The 22,719-nt window shown below is 42.2% G+C and overlaps 2 protein-coding genes and 1 long non-coding RNA gene across 8 annotated transcripts in view; 2 read left to right on the forward strand and 1 right to left on the reverse strand.

Annotated features, from left to right (window-relative positions):
* The window catches only part of KLHL24 (kelch like family member 24), a 47,251-nt gene extending 38,411 nt beyond the window's left edge, over positions 1-8,840 (forward strand). For both annotated transcript variants that reach the window (XM_045031497.1, XM_045031496.1), the window contains one exon: positions 1,506-8,840. In XM_045031497.1, coding sequence (XP_044887432.1) covers positions 1,506-1,706 — 201 coding nt within the window. In that variant the 3' untranslated portion in view covers positions 1,707-8,840. The remainder of the gene's footprint in view (positions 1-1,505) is intronic.
* LOC123378040 lies at positions 8,251-16,745 on the reverse strand. 3 transcript variants are annotated; one of them, XR_006582434.1, is made up of 3 exons: positions 16,621-16,745; positions 11,142-11,238; positions 8,251-9,037 (listed from the first exon to the last, which is right to left on the reverse strand). It is a non-coding gene; the product is annotated as an uncharacterized LOC123378040 (long non-coding RNA). The 3 variants fall into 3 exon arrangements; XR_006582432.1 differs by having other exon boundaries at positions 16,522-16,739; XR_006582433.1 differs by lacking the exon at positions 16,621-16,745 and adding an exon at positions 14,576-14,632.
* Positions 16,746-16,848: 103 nt separating this feature from the next.
* The window catches only part of YEATS2 (YEATS domain containing 2), a 70,950-nt gene continuing 65,079 nt past the window's right edge, over positions 16,849-22,719 (forward strand). For all 3 annotated transcript variants that reach the window (XM_045031493.1, XM_045031494.1, XM_045031495.1), the window contains exons 1-3: positions 16,849-16,984; positions 17,471-17,752; positions 19,094-19,211. In XM_045031493.1, coding sequence (XP_044887428.1) covers positions 19,112-19,211 — 100 coding nt within the window. In that variant the 5' untranslated portion in view covers positions 16,849-16,984; positions 17,471-17,752; positions 19,094-19,111. The remainder of the gene's footprint in view (positions 16,985-17,470; positions 17,753-19,093; positions 19,212-22,719) is intronic.

Raw genomic sequence — 22,719 nt, forward strand, 5'->3', positions numbered from 1 at the left:
CCTGGTGGCTGACCCAGCCCTGGCCACTGCTCTAGTCCAGGTGGCTTTTCCATCCCCCCGGCAGCTACTCCAGCCCCAGCCATTGCCACCGCTTCAGCCCCTGGGGGCTGAACGAGCCCTGGCCACTGCTCTAGTCTGGGCAGCTGCTCCAGCCCTAGCTGCTACTCCAGCCCAGGCGATTGCTCCAGCCCAGGACCCAGTCCTGGCCTCTGTTCCACACCCAGCCACTGCTCCAGCCCCTGTGGCTGCTCCAGCCCAGAAGTCCACCCTGGCCGCTGCTCCAGCCCTGGCGCTGTGCCTGCAGCAGGGCCAAATAGCTGCTTCAGCCCTGCTGCTCTGGTGGGGGCTGAAGCCAGAGAAGTCATGGAGTTCTGTTAAAGTTACAGAATTCATGACCTCCATGACAAAATCATATCCTTACTCTTTATAGTCTAGACACTTAAAAACAAACCATGAAACATCTAAAAGTAACACTTCAGGTGAGCGCCAATATGTTAGAATGGGCAGTCTACTTATTGGAAACCACTACCCCAATTTAACACATCCAAACATGGATTTATACTAAATTCAGTTGGATCCTTTTGTTTAGTCAAAGTATTGTTGCCTTGAAATTGATTAGAACTACAAAATGTTGTAGGGAAATGTTTTAAACAGAGCATGAAACTGGTCTGTGTAGAACTAAAAGCGGCAGAGAGCAGTGTCACAGCAATGTGTGAATGAGCCTTCTGAACAGAATTTCTGTGTGTGCCCTTCCCCTTGGGATACTATTTGTATGTCATCCTATAGCAATAAATGTCACCATGTTTTTTGAAAATCTACTAATGAAACACTGTAAAATGGAGGGGGAAATGCCCTCAAAGAGATCTGCTTCTGCCCCTTTTCCCCACTTTCCATCTCTTCCTTTTACCATTTTCTGCTTAGTGTTTTCGCTTGGACTCCCTCTTTCTGTCTTGCCTTTAGGACAAAATAACTCCTAGCCTCCCTTTTTTCCTCTAGAACCCAGCATCTCCTTTCTTTGTCTCTTACTTACTCTGTCCCTGGCTTCCTTTCCTTTTTTCTAACCACTAATTGTTACCTACTTCTGTTCCCTTAACCTCTCTCCCTGTTCCCAGTCCACATTTGTTACATTTAGTCTTTCCACTTTTCTCTCTTCTTTCAATCCCTCCATTCTCCACCGTTTTCTTATGTTAGCTGCTTTTAATTGTACTATCCCCAGACACGGGATATCTCATGTACAGAGTCTGAATCAGCCATACTTAGCTGCTTCAACCCCTCGTAGCCTGATGCCTGAATAGCCCAAGTCTTCAGGATTATCATGCAGCTACTTCCCCGAGTTGACCAGAGGAGCAGTATCCTGCTTTCTCCAGTGGGCAGCACCAGAAGGAAATAATATAGCACCAAGCTATCTCCTTTTGGTAGTCAAAATGCTGTACTATCTCTCCAACCTTGAATAGGGTTTGGGTTTTGTAAGTAGTCATGTATTTGTTTGTGTATTTGATAAACAGGAAAATTGTGGCATGTCTGTGTGTAACGGCAAAATCTATATCCTTGGTGGAAGACGAGAAAATGGAGAAGCCACAGACACCATTCTTTGTTATGATCCTGCAACAGGCATCATCACGGGAGTAGCAGCCATGCCCAGGCCAGTATCGTATCATGGCTGTGTGACTATTCATAGATACAATGAAAAAGGCTTTAAACTGTAAAGAAAGGAAATCTTACGAAAGAATGCAGTGCCTTGGTACAGGACAGAATTTCAAAGATTCATAAAATGGGAAACTGACTTTTCCTTCAGTGTCATATGAAACTAAATATCCATGTGCCTTTTAAAACAAAATGTTTTCAGTTAATTAAAAGGTAAAAAAAAAAATATCTACAAACATATCCAGGACCCATTCAGCCATTTCTGGCATGATAGAAGTGAACTAATATTTACATAGTTTTCCCCTTTTTTGTGATCAGTAATTAAAATTTGGGATGTTGTGTAGGTAGGAATGTGCCTTCACAAATAGCTGTGCCTATATTTTAAGGACTGATGTCTGTATTATTTTTTCAGTTATTTCAGAGTCTGTTAATTGAAAATATTTAACCAAATCGACCTACAAAAAATGTGTTGGTTTAAAAGAGTGCATATCATTCTGATCAACAGGCATGATGCAGTGTTGTTGTAGCCATGCTGGTCCCAGGATATTAGAGAGACAGAGTGGGTGAGGGCAATATCTTTTATTGGGCCAACTTCTGTTGGTGAGAAAGACAAGCTTTTGAGATTATATAGAGCTGAAGAAGAGTAGTGTGTAAGTTCAAAAGCTTGTCTCTCTCACCAGAAGAAGTTGGTCCAATAGAAGATATTATCTCACTCACCTTGTCAGAATTATGTTCTTTTATCAGAAAATTTCTTGGCTTACCAAATAGACTTTTTCATGATCACCCACTACTATAGATTTTTTTAAATGCAATGCTTCATAGGAAATAAATATTAAAATCTTTGAGAAATAATGTTCCTCTGTAAATGGATAGGGAATAGAGTGGCATCATGGTTGTTCTCTGAGCTACTGCAAAAAGTTGCAGTAACTATTGTTTTCATAGTAACAGACCTTAGTGTTGCTAATAATTTATTATAAGTCGTACAAATACTGGACTACATGCATATGGAAAAATAATGACCCTTGCAGCATAGGCACACTTCTGTGAAGCAGTTTTGTATCCCAGTTCTGACCTCCTTGAGTTGTAGAGCTGAAGTCTGCTAGTTCCTGGTATCATTCTTTGCTAACTGCAAGGTACCTTTCATCATTCTACTGCATGAATAGACCCCTAGTCAAGGGGATATTCTAACTTCATGAATTCCACAGTGTAAACTCTGTGTTGATAGAAAGAGCTAGGGACTACAGGCCTAACTCTGCTGTTTTATAAATTGATCTTTGTGGTACCTCGTTATGCGAAGTTCCAGGATATCTGCCAACTCTGTTTCTACAGATTTCTTCAGACAATCACCTTTTCCAGTGCTATTGAGCTCCGATAAACCCTGTAGGGGGCACGTGTGGACCTGAAAATTTCCCCACATCACCAGAACACTACCCAGGGACCCGTCCATTTAACCATGTGACTGTGTGAGGAGTATATTTTAACTTGTTTAGTTTTGAAGGCTTAGAGACTTCCAAAGTATCCTCTGAAATTTTGGCCCATTGCTTTTCAATGAAACTGAAAATCTTGCTGAAGATATTCCTCCCATTCCTGCTTAGATCTCTATAACAGAACTATATGTTTGTATAGTTGGGGCACAAATTCATGAAACTGTACATAGAGCTTTGGAGTTTGCATGTGGAAGGGACGCTCGCTCCTTGCACCAATTTCCCACCAGAAGGCAGGAAGTTACACCATATCCTCTATCCCCATGAAGTCTCTCCTTACTTTAAGAACATAAGAATGGCCATACTGGGTCAGAACAAGGGTCCATCCAGCCCAGCATCCTGTCTGCTGACAGTGGCCAATGCCAGGTGCCCCAGAGGGAGTGAACCTAACAGGCAATGATCAAGTGATCTCTTTCCTGCCATCCATCTCCACCCTCTGACAAACAGAGACTAGGGACACCATTCCCTTTGAACTCCCTTTATGAGGAATTCTGAGGATAGCTGCCAGCCAGGAAAGCAGACAGTACTGGAGCAGATGAACACAAAGGGCCTCTTCAAGGACAACCCTAATCTCTAGCAGACCCAGGAGATTTATGGGTTCTGAACTCTTTGTTCAGTCTGTAGGGAATAGGAACAAACCAAATGTCCGGAACATAATCTGTTCTCCTTGGAATTTCTTCTCCATCTCCTTCCCACAAGTTTTCCCATGAAATAGGTATTCTGGCTCTTGGCGTGGAAATGACTCATTTAGAGAGTCATCATTTTCAGTACTGAGTTACTGGTGACATTATAAAGGAGCACTGAGCATTAACTGCGCATTGTGCCTTTTCATTTGTAACCTCAGGAATGTATGCAGATACTGAGGTAACTAGTGAATCAGTCCCTGAGTGTATACACCCAGGTGGACCTAAATTGGAAGAAATGGAGTAGTGTAAGAAAAGTGAATCAGATAAATTAATCGTTTTCTGGATTTCTTGGGTCCCTGTTCACCAAGCCAGACTTTGAAAATATAATTCCAGCACCCGTGAATAAGGTCCATTGACAGCAATGGTAGTTTCAAAGTAACTGTTTTGTAGTAACATGGTAAATAGTTTGTGCCATCTTTGTAAGTGAAAACATAATTATGGAAGGAACACCTGATTAGAAATAAGATATTAAGATAGATTTCCATTTCCCCCAACTTCCTTCCTTTTTGTATTAAGATACTGACTGTTGATTGTTATAGTAATCTGTTCTGAAATGTTTTTTATTTAGTAGATATATTATAATGTTATTTGTGTGGTGATTACTTTTTATTTGTGTTCATAAGACTCTGTAAATACAAACACATTGTTTTCCTTGTGTCTGAAGATTCAGTTTAGAATGTTGTCTTTTCTATGTTAACTGTTTACATGTATCTTATTACTGTTACATATTAATTTTGAAAGTAGCTGTTTACTATACTAGTAAATACAGACATTTAGATGTAGAAGAAACTTTTTTGCATGCAGCTTTTTAGACCCTGTACCAGTAATGGAAGAGTTAGTGTGTTGAGTATAGCTAAAATGGCAGAAGTAATTTATGCAGTAATTCCTTTTTAAGTGAACAGTCAATATTTAATATTTTTGACTCAGTACATATATAGTTGAAGTTATCACCCATTCTGTCAAAATAATAATTTTTAAAATGTAAAAGAAAACTACTTGTTATTGAAAATCTAACATGTTCTGGAGGGATCTATTATATATGGAGCCACTTTCTTGGGTCACTTGTTCTCCAAGACATTTCAGTTAGGGACAGATGGATTCAAAGATTCACCATCATGCAAACCCATTTGATTGGATCTTACGTGCCCTGATGGACACACAAAAAAATCTACTTGCATTCCTTGAGAGAAGATACAGAAGTACCTTTCAGTATAATCAAAAGATCTTCATGATGAAAAGTCACAACTTGTGCTAGCTCCCAGGGAATGAGATCTTCTCAAGGATATAATTTCAAAATAGCTATGTTTGGGAAGCAGGGCAAAATCTTTTCTAGCTATTCCACCCATTTAAAAACTCACTGTGAAGTGTTTATTTAATATTTAGCTAACAGAGAAAAGTAATTTCCTTAAATCTCATAGCTTTAAAAGAAGCTAGATTAAATGTTTTCCTTCTGAGTTTTGATGTTCATGAGCTTTGTCACTCCACTTTTCGGAATCTTGGCATTGACTGAAAAGAACATTGGTACTTAATTGCAACTTGATTTAATTTAAGTAGTGCATCCTAGGGAGGTCTACAACCTTTTGCTTTTAAACACAGCATGCATGACATCAGTTTTATAGTCATCAGCACGTTGTGTTTCCTAGAGTCTAGTAGTTACTCATTTTCTGGTCAGGTCGCTCATACCCCGTATGCCTTCAGAGTAGGCTGAACTTGTGGGACCTCTTCCATTTGTACCATTGGATAGTTCATCTTGCAGTGTGTGCATCCTATATGATCCAAGGATTAAGCACTGTGTTTTCTCTCCTAACAGTGGAAGTTCAACATATTACTGATTTTTCCTCATTCACTAATACAACAGCATTAAAAATTGTTTTGATATTCTTACTCCATGGTGCACAGATACCTTTAATTCAGGAGATGTTGATATGGACTCCTCCTATATTAATTCACCCAGAATTTTTATAGGATTTTCAACACTCTGTAAGCTTCAGGGAAAGGATGATGATGGAGGAAAAGGAAGTGTTCATCTTCACAGAGGAGAAGTTCAAAGAGGAAACTTTGGACATCTGTGCTTTAAAGCAGGAGACACTGGTGATTGTTAGCTATTCTCTAGAAGACAGACTGAGTTCACTGCCTTATCTTGTGTGATTAGTCAGGTTATCCTGCTTAAATTGATAAGGTGCCAGGACACAAGATGAGAAATAATCAATTTCTTACTATTTAAGACTCTTCTCCTCCTCCACAATGTGTTGATGGTGCACTGGACCTTCATTGTTCCCTACCATAAAGGGGAGATGATGGAGTTATAAACTAATTCTCATTCCAGTTCAGAAGAAAATTAATAGAAAGAATCTGAATAGATGGGTAGGAGAGGTAACAGATAAATTCCAGTGCATTCATTTGATAGTTGAGGTTGCTGTAACCAGGACTTTCTAGACACTCTTACTGTTCATGATCTCAGATATTGACTCATTTAACAAAACAACATCATGTTTGGCAACTTGTTGTCTTCAGCTTCAGAGAAAAAGATGCACATGTTGATATGCTTGTGGTCCTTTTAGTGATGAAGCTCAGGAGGGTTCAGTTTTCGTACTTGCTCAATTTGGACAATGTTTTCTTTACTGTTGGTAATAGGTAATAAGGTAATAACTGGAGATATACCAATCTCCTAGAACTGGAAGGGACCTTGAAAGGTCATCTAGTCCAGCCCCCTGCCTTCACTAGCAGGACCAATTTTTGCCCCAGATCCTTAAGTGGCCTCCTCAAGGATTGAACTTACAACCCTGGGTTTAGCAGGCCAATGCTTAAACCACTGAGCTATCCCTCCCTCCCCAATTGAATCACCAATTCAAGCAGATTATAAAACTTGCTAGACTTTTGGCCTGGTCTACACTGGGTTGTGGGGGTGGGGGTCGATGTAAGATACGCAACTTCAGCTACGAGAATAGCGTAGCTGAAGTTGACGTATCTTATTTCGACTTACCTCCCGTCCTCACAGTGTGAAATCGACGGCCATGGCTCATCTGTCGACTCCGCTTCCGCCTCTCGCCCTGGTGGAGTTCCGGAGTTGACGGGGAGCACCTTCGGGGATTGATTTATCGATTCTAGGCGAGACGCGATAAATCGATCCCTGATAGATCGATCGCTACCCGCTGATCCGGCAGGTAGTGTGGACATACCCTTTGTCACTCAGAAGCAAGGCAGATGTTTTCATTTGAACTTATTCTTTTGCACATGAGAAGGTACAAATTAAATTTGTTGGTGTGCCTGATTAAAAAGTCTCTGTCCTAAGTACTGAAAGAGAATCTGTTAGGCAAGGTATAATTTCAGGTAGAAGTTTGATATCTGGCATGGAGCCAAATAATTATATTCACATATCTTGCATACAAGTGTTTTGTTGTTGTTGTTTTTACATAGTCTAGCCTTCAGGTAGCCTCAGTAAAAATCCCCTGCAATCTTAGCTTTTTCTGAATGTCCAGATTCAATCAATACTATTGCAAAAATAGAAGCCAGCCTTCCACTGTCCCTCCAGGCCAGATCTGTCAGTCACGAGTTCTCAAGGCACTGACAACACATGGCAGCAGTTTTTCATAACTGATGTTATGTACAAGAGTCCAGGTAACTTAGAAGTGTGTATCCATAGATAACATTGCCTGAGAGTTTTATTTACAGGAAATTCTCCTCTTTATCATATCATAATGCTTCAGTCAATATTTTTAATTATTTGTGTGTATGTATTATGTGTGTGTGATTAGATTTTCTGATCATTTTATGATAGTGCTTATGATGATCTTTTACAAAAATGATAAATAGGTAAAGTCACTGTGTGCTGCATGTAGATTGCTGTACTTAAGTGATGGTGGCAGATATGTAATTGCAGCTTCTTTTGTACCACTGGTTCCAAAGAAAAGAATGTGTTTAAAGTTGCCAAAATATGTGTGCCTTGAACTCACTAATATTTCATCTACTTTCAGTATGAGCTTGTATTGTTCCTCCCGAATATTTTGTGAAGGTCAGTTTTACTGCCCAGAACAGTAATGTCTTTGTCAATGACAGTAATCTCTACATTCATTTATTTAAAGCACAATTAAATCAATTTATGCAGAATATGTAAATTTTGGGTTTTTTTAAAGTGATGGGGGATTTAATTGTTGGGGGGATGTAATAGGGTGCTTTTTCCATTCTCTATTTTCTGTTTCCAGAACTCCCACTGTGACAAAGGAGAGTAATGTTGCTGGTTTTAGCCAACTGTCCTTAATGTGTACAGTGCATTTTTTGTTAGTATCTTAGTTCAGGACTTGGCTGAAATTTCTGTCAGAAATATCTTGTTTAGGACAACACATTTCCCGCTCCGTCCCCTTCCCTCCCCCTCCCACCCCGAAGTATGTAATATGAAGCAACTGTATAATGCAACCTGGCAATAAGTGAGACTAAGAGACTTGAATACAATGTATTGGTATTCATTTCATATGAGTGAGCACATGACACAAGTGTCTATTCTCCTTTCAGTGCACACCCACATCATAACTTTGAGTCATATTAATAGGCGTTACCTCTCCAGCGAAAGAGAATACACCCACTAAACAACAGATATACTTTCCTCACCTGGGGTTATGTTTTGTGTTTTCCTTTTTGGAAGCAGTTCATTGATGTTGTTGGGTTTTGTGTGTGTGTGTGGGGTGGGGGGTGTTGGCCAGTTTCCTTATGTACAAAACATTAAAACATTTTGTTCCACCAAGAGCTAATGTCATTTTCAGGAACAAATTGGTACAGCACAAATCAGATCTGAACAAAAGTGAAGACCACTTAACATGTACCAGAATCAGCTGAATATTACCTTGCACAAAGCCAGTTTTAGAGATCTTCACTTTATGTTGGCTGTGGAAAAAGATGCCTTTTTGTAATGTAGCACAGAATTTCAATAACATGTTATGTACTTGTTATATTTAAATGTATTTCTTGCATAATTCTTTTTTAAAAAAATTAAGGTCAGTGTATCTAATAAACATTTGTCTTTTGAATATTGCTTTGTGTGTTGTGCTTAGCCCATGGAAGAATCCACTGGTGGAGGCTTGGTTGGGGAGGGAGGAAACTGCAGATCCCCCTTGCAGAGTTTTTCCCAGATTGTTTAGTTTGATGGTGAGTTCCCCGCACCTCTGAATCCTCCTCCTCTCTGGCAGGATGGCTTTCCCTGCAATGTACACGTGTGCGCACACACACTCTCTGTAAAAGGGAAAGAGCACAGAACACTTAATGCTGCACAGACCCCATCCCCTCAGAGTCCAAGGTGCAAATGCAGCTCACTCCCTGTGTCTATGTGAGTAAGAGGAGATCTGTAGCCAACCCCTTAACATCTTATTGCAAACTTCTTATAGGTTTGGTTCAGACTAAGATGTCTCCAGTGTGGGCATCCACAAATGGAAAATGTTGCCTTAAGAATGCTGATTTCAGGATCAAGGAGTAAGCAGATTATATTACTAAAATTGAACGAAGGTAGAAAAACTATGAAAAATAAAAACTAGATGTTTGTCTAAACACAATTTTTATAGATTACTGGACTTCATTGAGACCCAAGCAGCCATCATTACCTTCCCCTCCCTTATTTAATATATTTCAAGAGGTGGGTGTACAGTGCTTGTACTTCCAAAGATACTATTCCATCGCTGCTTGGGACCCGATACTCAGTATAGTCCAAGACATATCTAAAGCTAATAAAGTCAATTATTGCAGAATTGATAATAGACACCATTTATATTGCAATGGGAGTAATTTAAATGCTGGTGCTGCTCTTACCCAAGAGCAGATGTGTCATAAACAGACAATTAAGGGTTAATTCCTCTTTTACCTGTAAAGGGTTAAGAAGTTCACATAGCCTAGCTGACACCTGACCAGAGGAACCAATGTGCAGACAAGATGTTTTCAAAGAGAGATGAGGGAAATCAGTCTTTGGTCTGTTCAGAAAAGTTTGTGCCGGTGTGAAGGATCCAGGAATCAGCCATCTAACATTTTTTAAAAGTAGTATTTAGAGAAGGAATGTAGTAGATTATGTTTATTTTCTCTTGTGACTTTTTTGCATAGAGGGAGAATCAAATTGGATTTCTTTGTGTAACTAAGGTTTTGCCCAGAGGGACAGCCTCTGTGTTTTGAATCTGTTGTCTGTGAGAGTAGCTTGCATGCTAATCTCACAGAGGTATTCCTTTCACCCTTTTTCTTTAATTAAAAGTCTTCTTTTAAGAACCTGATTGATTTTTCCTTGTCTTAAGATCCAAGGGTTTTTTGGATCTGGGCTCACCAGGATTTGGTGGGAGGTGAATCAGTCTCAATTCTGCCAGGAAAAGTGGGATAAAGACTGGGGAAATATTTGGGGGGAAGACAGAGTTTCCAAATGACTCTCCCATAAACATTTGTTTAAACTATTTGGTGGTGGCAGCTACTAGATCTAAGCTGATAAATAAGCTTAGGGGTTATCTCATGCAGGTCCCCACATCTGTACCCTAAAGTTCAGAGTGGGGTTGACACCTTGACAAGATGAAGGGCCTGATTCAAACTTACATCAGAAAATTTAAGTATTCCCATTTGTTTCTGTGGAGCTGAATCAGGCCCGCTAGTGATGTGTGAGACTAAGTATTTTACCCATCAGGTATATAGCATTTTTAAATAAATGTTTTGTAATGGGAACCATCAAGTTTGCTGTGCCAGCAGTGTACTTGCCGCCTCAGTGTTTCACAATGGGGCCAGAGTGTTTCCAGCATCATTTGTGAGAACTAAATTAATCTTACCCAGACATTAAAAATGAATTAAAACTCTCAGAAAATGAGTGAGCTCCGCACTGACAGAAGTAATCTCACATGAAAGAGCAGACTGCTGTTTACAAAACAATGAAAATAAATACATTTGTAGGTATCTGGAAATTGTTCTTAGAACACATTAAATCTTGAAAACAGCAGGCTCACAGTATTAATCATTTCAATAGCTCCCCGTATTTTCCCCTCCTTTTCCTTTAAGCAGAGAATAGAAAGAAAATAACACCAAACTAAAACATATTCATAATGTTATTGAGGAAAAGGGTATAAACTAAAAAACTTGTCTTGGGAACATTTGTTCATTTGAGTTGTTCCATTGCCCTTGATTGACACTAATCACAGAAATGATTGTGGGATCAGGGCCTGAGGGGCAGAACCTGAAAACATTTTTTGCCTGACTATTGGTACTGAAGCCAAGTAGAGATGACAGGGTTTGCAGGATCTGGCCCTAAATATCATATAATACAACAGAATCTTTGCTGATCCCCATTGCAAATTAGAAAATAAGGGTCCAGTTCTCATACCTTTAATGCTGTTGGGTAACAGTTTACTCCGGAGTCAATGGGAGTATTTGTGGAGCAAGGTACTGTTTGACATGATTATTGGTATCTGAATCTGGCCCTAAGTGAAAAAGAAAGAAAGAAAGGACACCGCAAAATTAATCTTGCTGATTTATTTTGACAATTCAAGTTCTCATTTAGTATATTGTAAAATACTATAAACAGTAAACAGAGTGTAGTATATTTTATAAGGGAAAAAAATCTTTGTAATATGAGTTTGCTGCAACTCACTGCTAATAAGTCTTTGCAGACAAGCTAAGAGTGCTACTTTTTGTGCAAATTATCATGTGTGAAATAAGATTTTACTTTCATTTCCTGAGTTGTTTTTTGTCTTGCATCTTGATCTGTTTATACTTTATTTCCTGTTATGTACTTTTTTGTAATAATCATGTTTTTTAATAATCATGCACTTTCACTATTTACTGTTTAAAAAAAAAACATTTAAAATGTTGCTTTGAAATTATGTGATATGTAAAATACCTAAACCAAATATGCTTATTTATTATTTTTCCTTTCTTTTTCTGGTCTTGAAGGATATTTATTGTACTACATAACTACTAGTCTTTACCTTCCCTTCCCAAGTAATGGTGGACAATATGTATGCTAAGAAGGACTTAAAACAATGAAGTCTGAACACTATGCAAAATTAGTATCTTTTAATTTGGGATAATAGGTCCTGAATACCCTTTGTAATTATAAAGGAATCTTTTTATGTATGTTTTTTTTCTATTTTCCAAACACTGGTTAAAAAAGAAACACCAAACCCAATTCCAAAACAAAAATGGAAATTTAAATGCACTTAATTTGATATTTATATTGTGATGCTGGTAAACGAGGTGTCAGTTCTTGCCAAGGCTGTAGGTGTTAGCTGAGCACTGACAAATTCATAGCTGGAAACCAGACCAGCTCACCTCTGTTAATATTGTTCAAGATAGACGTTAGACTTGTAAAGATGTGTGTAGACTCTATAAAATGCTTGTAAGTTGCTACATGCATTAATCTTACTTGTAAAGTCTGTATCCCATGCTATAAGGTAATATGAACGTTTTGCTTTATAATTGTAAAAATGCCTCCTCTGAGCTTGTGAACCTAGGCAGGAAGAGTGGTCTCCCCATCCCATCCCAGCCATCAAGAAGGACTATCAAGACTAAATGGCAATTGTAGAACAAAAACTTTTGTTGATTGCCCCATCCACCCATGAAGTTATGGGCAGGCGCTCTCGTTCCATCCGTTTGAACGCTGGGGGAAGGGCATATAAAGATGCTCACAAGAAGAAATGGTTCTCTCTTTGCTGTTTGGACTCTCACAAGGGTTAGAGCTAAGAAACAAAAGAAGAGTTCTTGAGGATCAGCCTGGGTTAGCCCTAAAAGACATTCAGTGGACAGACTACTACATCTCTGTCACTTTTTGGAACATAAGACTGTGACTCATCTGTGCTTATATGTTGTTTGCTTTAACCTGTAAATAACTCTCTCATTTCTTTTTCCTAGTTAATAAACCGTTTACTATAGAATTAGCTACCAGCATTGTCTTTGGTGTGAGATCTAAGGTACAAATTGATCTGGGAAAGTGTCTGGTCTCTTGAGACTGGGAGAAACCTCAGTATTTTGTGATTTTTGTGTAAGTGACCATTTATCACTATGTCCAGCTTGCCTGGGTGGCAAGATAGTCTGCAGTGCCCAAGGGGACTGCCTTTGACTCCATGGTAAAACTGTTACAGTGATCCAGGAGTTAACATTTGTTACTGGGTTGGTGAAATCTAATTATAGAACACACCACCAGTGTGGAGTGTCTGCCCTGCTTTTTGACAGTCTGCTTTCAGGTTGGCACTCACAGTCTTGAACCACTCCAGACAGCGTGAGATATTATGAGGTGAATACCATTTTCTTAGTGCAGATATTTATTCTTAATGTTGGCAAGAGGCTACCAAATAACCAAAATGGGCCACTGATGCATGTTAAAATTTGTTCATACTTATCATTTGCATTGTGATTACACTGATGGGCCCTATCATGGATCAGGGCCCCGTAGTGCAGTATAAACACAGAACAAAGGATACATCCACACTACCCGCCGGATCAGCGGGTAACAATCGATCTATCAGGGATCGATTTATCACATCTCATCTAGACGCAATAAATCGATCCCCGAATGTGCTCCTGTCGACTCCAGAACTCCACCAGGGCAAGAGGCGGAAGCAGAGTTGATGGGGGAGCCGCGGCCGTTGATCCCGTGCCATGAGGACTGGAGGTAAGTCGAAATAAGATACGTCGACTTCAGCTACACTATTCCCGTAGCTGAAGTTGCATATCTTACATCAACACCCACCCCTCCCCTCCCCCAGTGTAGACCAGGTCAAAGAGACTATTCCTGCCCTAAAGAGACAATGAGTGGTTATAACAAATAGACAAGTACTACAAAATGAGACAATACTGGTCAACAATGAAAAACAGTCATCACAGCACAGTGGATGCCTAACCACTGTCCTGTTTTTATATGCATCATGTCAGAAGACAGTTTAAGGAGGGATTGGAAGGATAATGAAATAGCTTTGCAGATGTTTACAGGGAGCTCCTCCCATGGGTGAGGGACAGCATGGAAGAAAGCAGAAAGGTGTACAGTTTTTCTTTGGGAAGAACTCACAGTGCAGAAATACAAGCCTCATCTAACTTGATCAGCTCTGGAATAGATACATACATTTTCCAGAATGGTGAAAACCTTTGTGCTGCCTGGTGTCTCAACCAGCGCTCCCTCTTGACAAGAAAACATAAATTACTATCCTTATCTGAAATGTATCATCTGTCTCCCCTTCTTCCCAATAAATCAATTTCATATGATTCCAGTTTATGCTACTGATCCTTTTAGAGAAAACATATCCTATATTGTCAGTCCTAAACCCTTTTAACCAGCTTTGCAAAATGACTTCTCTTTGGCCTGGTCTGCACTATGGGGTTAGGTCGAATTTAGCCACGTTAGGATGATTTAAAAATGAATGCGTCCACAAAACCAACCCCGTTCCGTCGACCTAAAGGGCTCTTAAAATCAACTTCTGTACTCCTCCCCAGCGAGGGGAGTAGCGGTAAAATCGACTTTGCTGGGTCGAATTTGGGGTAGTGCGGACGCAAATCGACTGTATTAGCCTCTGGGAGCTATCCCAGAGTGCTCCATTGCGACAGCTCTGGACAGCACTTTGAACTCTTATGCACTAGCCAGTTACACAGGAAAAGCCCCAGGAACTTTTGAATTTAATTTCCTGTTTGGTCAATGTGGCGAACTCAGCAGCACAGGTGACTATGCAGTCCCACCAGAATCGTAGAGTGTAGAATGTTTCTACACTCCCTCTATCAACTCTGTCCCTGAGCTTATTGCAGATTAGAAGGCGAAAAAAATGCACTCACAATGACATGTTTTCCGAGCTCATGCAGTCGTCCCGCACTGATAGGGCACAGCTTAATGCATGGAGGCATTCAGGGCAGAGGCCAGGAAAGAATTAACTGAGCACAAAGAGCGGAGGCAGGACGCGATCCTGAGGCTAATGGGGGAGCAAACGGACATGATGAAGCGTCTGTTGGAGCTGCAGGAAAGCCAAGAGCACAGACCCCCGCTGCATCCACTGTATAACTGCCTACCCTCCTCCCCATGTTCCATAGCCTCCTCACCCAGACGCCCAAGAACGCGGTTGTGGGGTGGAGAGGTTCTGGACACCCAGCCACTGCACTCCAGAGGATGGCCCAAGCAACAGAAGGCTGTCATTCAAACAGTTTGATTTTCAGTGTGGCTACAATAAGCAATGTGGCCTTGTCCTTCCCTCCTCCCCCACCCCACCCGGGCTACCTTGTCCGGTGTGCATGTTTTCAAAACAATAATTACTTTATTTCGAAGGGGGGAGGGTGGTTGGCTTACAGGGAATTAAAATCAACAAAGGGGGCAGATTTGCTTCAAGGAGAAACACACACAACTGTCACACCAAAGCCTGGCCAGTCATGAAACAGGTTTTCAAAGCCTCTCTGATGCGCAAGCGTGCCTTGCTGTGCTCTTCTAATTGCCCTGGTGTCTGGCTGCTCAAAATCGGACACCAGGCGATTTGCCTCAACCTCCCACCCCGCCATAAATATCTCCGCCTTACTTTCACAGATATTATGGAGCACACAGCAAGCAGCAATAACAATGGGAATGTTGGTTGCGCTGAGGTCTGACCAACAGCGCCAGCTAGCTTTTAAACGTCCAAAGGCATGTTCTACCACCATTCTGCACTTGCTCAGCCTATAGTTGAACTGCTCCTTACTACTGTCCAGGATTCATGAATGGATTCCCCACGCTTGTCGCTGGGGAGCAGGAGAGCAGAGTTGCAGGGGAAGTGGTAGAAACGTACACCATGCCGTGGAGGTTGCTAGGAGCTGGGCAGGAAAGACTTTCCCAGAACCCCCAGCCAAGCTACATGTCCAACGAGGACAGTTAGCAGTCCTACTGCACCATCCGCTGCCAGCAGCACCCAGAAGGACCAGTACGGATCCCCTGAGCTTGTCGCTGGGGAGCAGAGTTGCAGCGGAAGCAGTGGATGACGATGGTTAGCAGTCCTACTGCACCGTCTGCTGCCCGCACCATCCAGGAAGACCAGTACGGATCCCCTGAGCTCATTGCTGGGGAACAGGAGAGCAGAGTTGCAGCGGAAGCAATAGATGACGATGGTTAGCAGTAGGGTGACCAGACAGCAAGTGTGAAAAATCGGGGTGGGGGTAGGGGGGTAATAGGAGCCTATATAAGAAAAAGACCCAAAAATCAGGACTGTCCCTATAAAATCGGGACATCTAGTCACCCTAGTTAACAGTCCTACAATTGTCACTGTACACCATTGATTCTAGTGTGAGCCCAACAATACAAAGCTGGATTAGACATGGGACAGGTCAAAATCAGATGTCTGGCTGGCAGCCCTGCATATAAGCCAAAGGTCCCTTTTCTGAGCAAAATATTTACTAGTTTCCAGTAAATGCCTTTCAGACAAACAACAAATCCCCCCGTCTCCTAATCCCTCCAGCCTGTTCCAGCAGCGTTCCTCTTGCTCTCCCCAAATGCCAGTATTGATCGCTTTTAGAGGGAAAAAAAATATATGCGTAATTTTTAAAGGAGCATTTCACTTGATCAGTGTGTCCCTTGGTTGTAGTAGGTCAGCCAGAGTGCACGAGGGCGAGTTAAAAAGGGATAAGCCAGGCTGCCGATGGCTCGTTGACACACACAGCAAGATGTTTACTCCCGACAGAGAAACTGTGATAGTTCCCTTCAAATCAGTCTCCTGTGTGGTGACAAGGGCGCTTTGCCTTCCAGGCGCTGTGCAGAGCCGCCTTACCCCTGGCAGGGCCCTTCCTAACTGGGTCCCAAACGCGACCCTGGCCACGGCCAGCCAGTGTCTGTCTGGGGGCTTGTCCTGACCCGTCCCGAAGCTCACCCAGGAGCAGCGGCCCCGCTGGAGAACGCCCGGCTGCGGCCCAGGCCCCAGCGGGTCAGGGCAGAGCCGGGGCCAGGCTCGATCTGCCCCGAGCCACAGGCGAGCTGGGGCTGGCAGCGGCTCAGCTACGCCCGGCCCCGGCGCCACGGCTCCCATTGGCGCCCCGCGGAGGCCGCCCCGCCCCTTCGCCGCCGTCCGCCTGCGCGGCTCCCGCCCCTCGCCGTGACGGGCGGCCGGAGCCGAGCCGAGCAGGTCGCTGGGCCGATGGCGGCGCTTGCTGCGGCGGCGGCTGCTGCACGGGGCGGCCGGGGGCCGCGCTGAGCGCTCGGGGCCGGCGGCCGGGCGGGGCGAGCAGCGGACCCCGGTAGGCGGCGAGGCTGCGGCGCGGGGCTGGGTAGCCCGGCGCGGGGACAATGCGGGGGCGGCCGCATGGCTCGGGGGCAGCAGGCGGGGCCTGCCCGGCGCCCTGCCCCCCATGCAGGCTCTGCAGGGGCAATAGCTCCCGGGCCGCTGCCCTGCACCAGGGGGCGCCCCGGCTCCCGCCCCCCCTCTTGCCCCGGGGCTGCGGCAGAGCTAGCGCCGCCCCCCCCCCCCCCGAGGCTGGGTCCCTGAACGGGCAGGGGGGTGCGGTACGTACAGCTGGGGGGATGTGCGAGCCCATAGCCAGAGACACAAAGGTGGCCCGTTTGCCTCCTCAACGGGAGACGTGAGTGGTGGGGGAGGGTCATACCCTGTTTGCGAATAGCCACGTTCTCCCCACATCCAGGGGTCCGGGTAACCTCGTGGGGCCCTCGCTCTTTCCACATAAAGATCACCTAAGATTTTTTTTTCTTTCTCATTTCAAATTCAGGTCTTGTCTACCCTGCAAACTGTAAAGGCACCTGGAAGACTAGTGGTTACACAAATCACAGTTGAAAGCTGAGGAATTGAAAGAAAATAACTTTTATTCTGACAGTTTAAAACGGCTTTTGTTAATGTCCGTTTAACTGCGGCAACAAAGAGGACAGCTGTTTGAGATTCAACACTCCACTCCTTGAAAAAGGGCAGAGAGTTTAAAATCCACATTGGACACCTCCCACACTCCCTAGCAAAGGCAGGGGAAACCAGACTTTACATTCCTGATATCTCAAAGGTAAAAAATAAAAGCACGTGCAAAATGTTTCTCAACTGTACCTGATTGTGAAAGGGCACTTATTTTAGACTTAGTTACAGCTAACACAAGCATACTTGCTGTCATATCATTTTTTACTGTAGATTATTGAATGAGAAATGCAGACTTTTATGTTAAAGCAAATCCTTACATAATTTCAGATTTCTAATGTCTTGTTTACATGGGAAACTTTTCTAGTTATACAAGTATAACTCACCTTGTGAACTTTCTTATTCTGGAATAAGAATGTCTTTTTGGGGCTTAGTTTAAACCCCATCCAAAGCAACATAAGTGAAACTGGAAAAAGGCATTCTAATTCTGGAATAAAAGTATCAAATTGGAGAGTTATACTTGTGTATCTGCGGTGGTTTAAATTCACACCCACCTCATACCTGTATAACTTTCCTAGCTTTTTCTTCTGGTGTTGCTCTTTTTTTTTTTTTATCTTTGTTGCTTATTTGGACCTCAGCAGATTCACAATTATGCTTTCCCAGTTTGTTGATACCAAAGAATGAATCAATTTGCATTGAACAAATTACTGTATAATAATTAGATGGTAAAGAAAGGGGATGACAACTAACATGCTGATGGGAATCCTAGCTTTACTAGAATTGGGTATTAATCAGTTAATCCAGACAAGTTTGGATGTTCACTAAACACTGACATTCCAGTGATAAGGGATTGGATGATTCAGAGGACTAGAAACAGGATTTGGTGCCTTCACTTTAGTTGGTAGCGAACATCCCTCACGAGTTTGTGGGAGAAAAGTTGGTCGTCTCAGATTACGTCTGAATAGGCAAATGTCCCTATTGTAAGTCCATGACAACTGGCTTCTTTGTTAGCAGTCTTGGTAGAGGGGCCAAGAAAAAAAAGGCATGGAAAGCGAGCTCCACTCTCACCTGTAAAGATGTTCCCTCCAGATGAGGGATGAGCTATCTCGCATTGCTGTAGCTGTTCAGTGGCAAGACAGATAACGTCCACTTTCTGGCCTGCCATCTCAGTATAAAATTTACTTTTAAAAGGTATTACTGCCTGTGTTTGTAAAGAGAAACAAATCTGGAGGTGGAGCTGCACTCTTGGTTTGTATATTAGTATGTAACAAAATTGGAACAGGAATGATGCAGAGTTTTGGGACCAGCTGAGCAGTTTGATAAATCACAACTAGGAGCAATAAGGGAAACAGCCATTCAAAACATAGCTTTTCCTCTCTTACTATTTGTAGGGCAGACTTCCCCTATTAAATCATGTGGCTTTAGAGGCCTTAAGTCAGTTTGAGTGTCAGTGTGGGTAATAACATATGGGATTCTCTTTTTCTCCTCTCAGCGAAGCAGTCAAACTACCATGTCTGGAATCAAGAGAGTGATTGAGGAGAAGGACCCGGACTATGAGGAGATTTCAGTCACACATCCAAATAAACGTCACAAAGCAGCAGAACAGTCAGGTAGGAACTGTCCGTCGTGGAATCTTATGGAAGTTAAAACTCTCCATATACTGTACCCTACGGAAAACTGCAGGCATTGAACTCTATTAGCTGAGCAGACAAACTAGCATTACATTAGAGTTACAGTGACTACAAATGATAAGGAAGCAAATAATGAATGCATAGAATCTGGGAGAATTCTTCTGTTGGCTTAGTGCTGTCTGTACTGGGGCTTATGCTACATCTCTGAGGGGCGTATATTTTTTGCACCACTGAGTGATGTAGCTAGACGGACCTAAGTTTTAGGTGTAGACCAGGCCTAAGTAAAGAAACAAGGCAGTGCTGACAGACAATGCATAAGCTCACAGGATGTAATTGGGTTGCAAACCATAGCTGGGAAGAGAAGGTTGTTGCCAATGTTTAGAGGTATGACTCTTGCAGAAGGGGAGACAAAGGATCATAATTTTGGGCAGGGGAAGCCAATGAAGTGAAACTTGGAGAAACGGTGTAGGGGAGAGAGACTTGGGAGAAAGAGGCAGACAGGGAAGGTAAAATTAATAGAGGAAAGCTGGATGGATGGAAGAATACAGTGGAGAGTAGAGAGGAAGCAACAGGATGAATGGGTTTTCATTTAGCACAATGGAAAATGCTCAGTTTGGGAACAATCCTATTGCCTGGCAGCTCTGGACAAGTTCAAGTGTTCTCTGGGCGAGAGAATGTCACAGGATGTGGAGTGGGCTGAGCGGCATCGGGCATAGCAGCTCTGAGCTGCTAGTGGGAGGGCAGAGGATCAGAGGGAATGAGTGGAAGTAGAGCAGAGGGAACAGAACTGTCTCTGGGATATGAGGAAGCTAAGGAGCTGGAGCAGAGATACAGAACTGAGCTGCCGGGGAGGGGAAGATGTTGACAGCTATATAAGTAATGCCTTGGAGGTGAAATTAGGGGAAAGTGCACTACTGGGCATGCTTGAGGCAGGGATTTAGTTTGAATGTACTTGTCAGGTCTACTTCATTAAACTGGTGCAAACCCCTGTGTGGACAGTCTCCTAAATCTAGTTAAACCTGGATTATATTGATTTTTAGCTTAATTTGGTAAGCAATCAGTGTCAGTTGAAGTCAGTTTAGGAATGTTTGTTTGCACTGGTTTAACTAAATTGGGTTTTAAATGGATTTACTTTAAACTAGTGCAGCTTTGATTGTAGACAAAGTTTGAATGTTCTGATCCGAAGTTTGGGTGAGTGGGCGGAGGAGAGATTGATCTGGACTTTCAGCTACAGTCAGTTAACTTGAACCCAGTTACTTTTCCTGGAAAGGTACTTTAATTTTCCAGCCAGGCAAGAGTGCCGTGTTCCATTTGTAACATATTGCAGAAACTGAGTTGTGGGCTGATGTAGCTGGAGTTAAGGGCACCCGTAAGGAGATCACAACAGCCCAATTTGTGGGCACCGTATTTCCTTGATGGACTCAATCACCATTGTGGCTGAAGTCTCTAACTTTCAGTTTCAAGGAGAGTAACTCTTAGTATTTGAGGTTTTGCAAAAATTAGATGATGCTGTGCTGGGACTTGCATTAATGAAAGACTACCCTGCCCTTTATATCCAAAGTTAAATTACTTTGACATGTGGGTGTCTTACTGTGATACCGAGCATCTGATGCCATACTAGCGATTAAGGTGTTTGAGTGGGTCTCTGGTTTCACAGTGAACTATAGTTCTAACTGATCATTGGGCAGTAGTGAGTAAAACTCCACCAGTTTCTTTTTGTGAACCATGTCCGTTAAATTGCAGTTCAATCACTTCCATTTGCAGAGCGGCAGGGATATTATCCACATTAGCAACAAAAGGATTTTGAAATAGTCGAACATCACCTGTGTGTGACATGAATTCAGAAAATCTGGCCTCAAAATTCTCACCCAGGAGGTCCAGTAATTTTACCATTTGGGCGCATGGAACCGGAACACTAATGTTTTCATCCCAACTAAGTTTTTCACAGAAAGGAAAGTGAGATAGTGTTCCTCTCTCTGAGTGTTGTCGCAAGAGTTTTCGTTTTGCTTGAAAGGCTTTCACATCTGAGTATAATGGGAAACAAGCCTTTTTTTTACCTTGCAGTTTCAAATTGAGATAATTCAAATGGCTTGTTAAATCTTTTAGAGTTACCAAATCCCACAACTACACTGGATCTGAGAGTTCAGATACATTTTTAGACTTTTCATTCATGAAAATACTGATTTCATTCCGCAAGGTGAAGAAAAGTTTGAGCACATTTCCACGATTAAGCCAATGTACCTCATTATAGTACATCACATCCTCATATTCTGAATCAGTTTTCTTCAGGAATGTTTGAAAAGAGCAGTGATTCAACCCGGGTGCTCTAATCGAGTTTACAATGGCCACCAAGTTTAGAAGTTTTCCACACAGAGCATCGTGGTGAATAATACAATGCAATGCCACTGTCCTTTCAGTCATTCAGTCCAACCTTGTGGCTTACCATGTTCTTATTGCTGTCCATTGTTATTGCGGCAAGTTGATTCCAAGACAGACCAAGTTCCCTAATAGTATGGGCAAATCTCCAAAACAAGTCTTCACCAGTAGTTTTCCCATGAAGTGTCTGGAGCGCCGCAAACTCCTCAGTGACTTGAAATACCTTGTCTATTCCACGAATGAAAATTAGCACCATCAATAATGTCATTGCTTTTATCCAAAGTCATTGAAAAAATCTCACAATTTTGGATTTTCTCACAGAGCTGTTCTTTTAATCTTCACCAATCTCTTCTATTCTTCAAGTAAAAATCTGGTGAGACAGACTTACCGCTTCAATCAGGTTCCTTTTGTCAGGACACATTTCCTCCATAACCACATTCATACAATTTTTTATGAACTCCCTATCAGAAAAAGATTTACTTTTAGTGCCCAGTATTTACACAGTATGGTAGCTTGCCTTCACTGCTTCTGCATTTTCTTCTTCTTGTATTCTTAGCATTTGCTGTAAACTTCCAATCTCTTTTTTTCAAAGACATGATCTTTGCAGTTCATTGTACATCATACTTTTCCCTGTGTTTTGTGTCATAGTGTCTCTTGATGTTATATTCCTTCCATTCGGCAACTCTTTATTTATAAATGAGACATAATAATTTGCCTTGATGAGGACAAAAAAGAATTGATGGGTCCACTTACCTTGAAAAACATGACAGTCAACGTTCACTTTCCCTTGTTTTTGTTGGAGGCATTTTCGCTCATCATCTGCATTTACCTGCCAATCAAAAGTATTGCATCTGTGGCAGACTACAGCTAATCTGTGCATGTCTGAAGGTGTCTTCCTGAATTTTTATAGCAAAAATCACTAAAGTGTAGTATGTGTTTAATTGGTCTGGTTAGTCTACAGCTGAGTTGTGAACGCAGAGTATTATTTACAGGCTTGTGCTCATATGAAACATGACACTTTTTTTTTTATTAAACCCATTCTTTATCGCATTTTTTGTTGCTTCCTTGTGTAAACTAAAATGATATATACATGACAAGAAATGCTAATAAA

Source organism: Mauremys mutica, chromosome 9 (assembly GCF_020497125.1).
Source record: "Mauremys mutica isolate MM-2020 ecotype Southern chromosome 9, ASM2049712v1, whole genome shotgun sequence".
Taxonomy (NCBI): Eukaryota; Metazoa; Chordata; order Testudines; family Geoemydidae; genus Mauremys; species Mauremys mutica.